This window comes from Parus major, chromosome 26, assembly GCF_001522545.3.
Source record: "Parus major isolate Abel chromosome 26, Parus_major1.1, whole genome shotgun sequence".
NCBI lineage: Eukaryota > Metazoa > Chordata > Aves > Passeriformes > Paridae > Parus > Parus major.
The window spans coordinates 1542517-1545835 of NC_031795.1; the positions used below are offsets into that span (position 1 = coordinate 1542517).

The window sequence follows — 3319 nt, forward strand, 5'->3', positions numbered from 1 at the left end:
CGTTTCCCTCCGCTGCAGTTCCGGCACTGCCGCCAGGGGCGCTGGCGGCTCCGGGCCGGGCAGGGCGCTGCGGTGATTCCCCCGCGCCGCCAGGGGGCGCTGTGGCGCGGGCGCGCTTCCCTCAGGCCGCCATGGCGGAGATGGGGCAGGGGCTTCCTCTACAAAGCCGTGGGGCGGCCGGGCCGTGCCCCTCCGGAGGGCGAGATGGGCTGCGGCAGGAGGCGGGCACACACCGGGTGGCAAACAAAATGTAACAGAAACTGCGGGGCTGTGTGAGAAGTTGTGCGGCGGCCAGGTGGACACGGGGATTAAAGTGCAGCAAAAATCCCGAAGAGAGGCGGAAAGCAGCGGGGCTGGGCAGCGCCAGACAGCAGTGCCTCATGGAGGTGGGAGATGCTCCCTCTGGGAAGGGACTCTGGCTGGAGTCCCTTTCCCAGTGAGGCTGGGTGTTGGAAAGATCTTGCAGGCAAAGTCTCACCCACGATAAGGAGAAGCAGTGCTAGACAAAAACTCCTGAGTGGCAGCAAATCCTCTGGGCAGCAACTCCAGTTTGATCCCGGGATAGAGGTGAGCTTCACCCCTGATCCCCAGCCAAAATCTCCCAGTACCTCTGTCCTTCCCAAGAAAACCCCCCAGCTAAGAGACTGCAGCAAACTGCACCCCTTCCCCCTGCCCTGGCCGCTTTTCCCATCATCTTTTGTCTCTCTTAAATATCTGTGTCTTGGTTTGAGACCTACCTCAGGACAAGCCACGTTCCTGCCTCTCAGGCAACAAATGGGAGAAAAATGCCTTGAGAGAAAGAAAAAGATAAAATCCTAACCTCCAGTACTGGGGAAGAGGGGAGGAGGGACTTCTGGCAAGGCTTACTTTGAGGTTTGTTTTTTTTTTTTCTTTTAAGATGCAATATCTAAATAAACATGCCTTTAATGGTTGCCTTACACATTCACAGGAGACACAAGTTTAAGCATTCCTTTATTGCATAAGCACCAAAGAAGTCATTGCTCCCCTAGAAGAAGCAGAAAGCACATGAACAAGCAAACATGTTTTTTTGATGTTATCTCCTTTCATTCATGCACTGTTTCAGAATTCAGCTTTCATTTGGAAAAAGGACTTGTAAACTAAACAGCAAAACATTTCCCTTTCCTAACAGCCTTTCCAGCCCATAGTTTCCTCACAGAGATGCTGCCTGCATTCTAGGCTGTGTTTGATTTGGTTCCTCAAAGAATGATGAGAAATGCTGTATTCCCTCAGGCCAGATGCCCATATATTTCAGTGCCCTATGCCTCATACCAGCCAGGAGCAGAGGCTCAGATAAATTTAAGGAGTAAGGTCACATTTCAGCATGGTTTTCTCTCTCTGCCAGTGGTCTGTACTTCCCACCTCCCTTAGTGACTGTCCTAATCATAAGGCAACATAATCCTGTACATTTTCCACAATGTTCATTAATTTTTGTATTTTCTCACTACAGACACTCCAATAAGAATGGGCAAAAAAATGAAGGGGAGGGAGGAGGGGAGGAAGGGAGGGGTGAAGGAGAACAAAGATACAAAAAGAGAGCAAAACCTTAAGTGTTGCTAAGCCCTGTTAGAGCAACAAAATCTTGAGTCAGGTTTATGCAAGTAAATCAAGGCTGAAGCTCCACCTGTAGTGGTCTATAGCTAAGCCTTGTTTTTATTAAGCTACAAGCTGTAAGCTCTGTTTGCATTGCAGCAGTGTGAAGGCCTCCAGAGTTAGCACTAGTCAGTACCCACTCTGTCTTAATAATATACTGCTTTTAATTTCCCACACCCATCCATTTCCCTGGCCTCCTCTCCAAACGCTGGCATTCTCCATGGCTAGTGGTCCTGAGGAAACAATCAACACCCGTGGAGCGATTTAACAACCTCTGACATAGGAACTCAGGTTTCTGCCCTTGCAATGATTTTTCCAGCCATACCTGGAAAAAAAAATACATTATGTAATTGGAGGAGTTAGATTATGATTGAATTGGTTATGAAAACAAATTTGGTTAATTTTTGAGAGTCTTGGGTGAAGACTCTCAAAGATCCCTCTGAAAGATATGGATAAATGAAAATTATTATGAGCTCTATCTAAGCAAGCTGAGGGAAGGGGAAAAGAACAAAAGGGAGAGGAGGGAAATTTAGGGAATTAGAGCAGGAGCTGTGAGACAGGATTCCTATCTTCGCCTTTCAGCTTTAGGAGAAGGACTGTGCTAAATACCAAATACAGCTTCCCATCCATTGATCTCCCTTCCTCCCTCAGTCAACAGCAGGACTGTCTTTGATCTCCTCTGCCCACTCTTCCACTGCAAATATCCTTACCAAGGACTGAGGCCATGAGCCTCCCGAGCAATCTTCTTGGCACAGCGAATATCATCCTCAATGTTATCATCCTGCAGTTCTGTAGAGATGGGAGAAAAGGTCAGTGTGGAGGAAAGTGGGGCAGAGGAAGAGCAGGGACAGATTGGCAGAAGGAAAGGTGTCCATCAGGAAGGAAGGGCAGAAGGTGGATGAATCAAAGGACAGATAGAAATGCCCGGAGCAGCTGCTAGGCAGGTGTCCTGGACAGAGCAGGTGCTTTCATGGAATGAACAAAGGAAGGTTCTGTCCTACCACTTACTTGAGCAACTGATGTGGCAGGCATTCACAGATCCAGGGGTCCTGCCATCATTGCACCAGTACTTGCTGTTGATCTGAAAGATGCCGTAGTCCCTGCTTGGACCATTGTTATTGTACGCTTTCGTGTTATAACCACTCTCATATTTCACCAGGCACATCCCTGCAGGAGGAAGAGAGATCCCAGAGGAGAGCATCAAGGTATGCTGAGGGTAAATAAGAGGAAAGATATGAAAATATCCAGGATGAATGACGTGCTGGAGAAGTAAGTAAGCTGGTGATATCATAACCTGGAGAACTGGATGGGTAAATTCTTGAAGGACAAAGCTCAAGATGGATATTTGTTGTGTGAACTGTAGAAGGGAGCAAGGAGAGGGATGAGGAAGAGAAAAGATGCAGTCAAAGAAATGGAGGGGCAGAATAGTACTGCTGGAAGATCAAAAAGAAGTTGAGAGGGAAAAAGATGGTACAGGCAGAGAGGTGCTATGGCAGCACATTATACTCACAGTCAGCAACAGTTGTGCCCTCAAAGCCCTCAAAGCCATTCCGACGTAAGATCTTCACCATCTCACATTTGGAAATTATTCTTCCCTGGGTACCTGGCAGAGCCAGGCCAAGGCAAACAAGAAAGCCAAGGAAGAGCATTGACTTTCTCATCTCGCAGTCCACAGCAAGATGTGCTAAAGCAGCTTGAGCTGTCTGAC

The 3319-nt window shown here is 48.1% G+C and overlaps 1 protein-coding gene across 1 annotated transcript; it reads right to left on the reverse strand.

Annotated features, from left to right (window-relative positions):
- Nucleotides 1-955: 955 nt before the first annotated feature.
- Nucleotides 956-3319, reverse strand: LYZ (lysozyme). The gene is made up of 4 exons (XM_015650798.3): nucleotides 3122-3319; nucleotides 2620-2778; nucleotides 2322-2400; nucleotides 956-1936 (listed from the first exon to the last, which is right to left on the reverse strand). The coding sequence occupies exons 1-4, from the start codon at nucleotides 3270-3272 to the stop codon at nucleotides 1876-1878; spliced, it is 450 nt and encodes a 149-aa protein (XP_015506284.1). The 5' UTR covers nucleotides 3273-3319; the 3' UTR covers nucleotides 956-1875.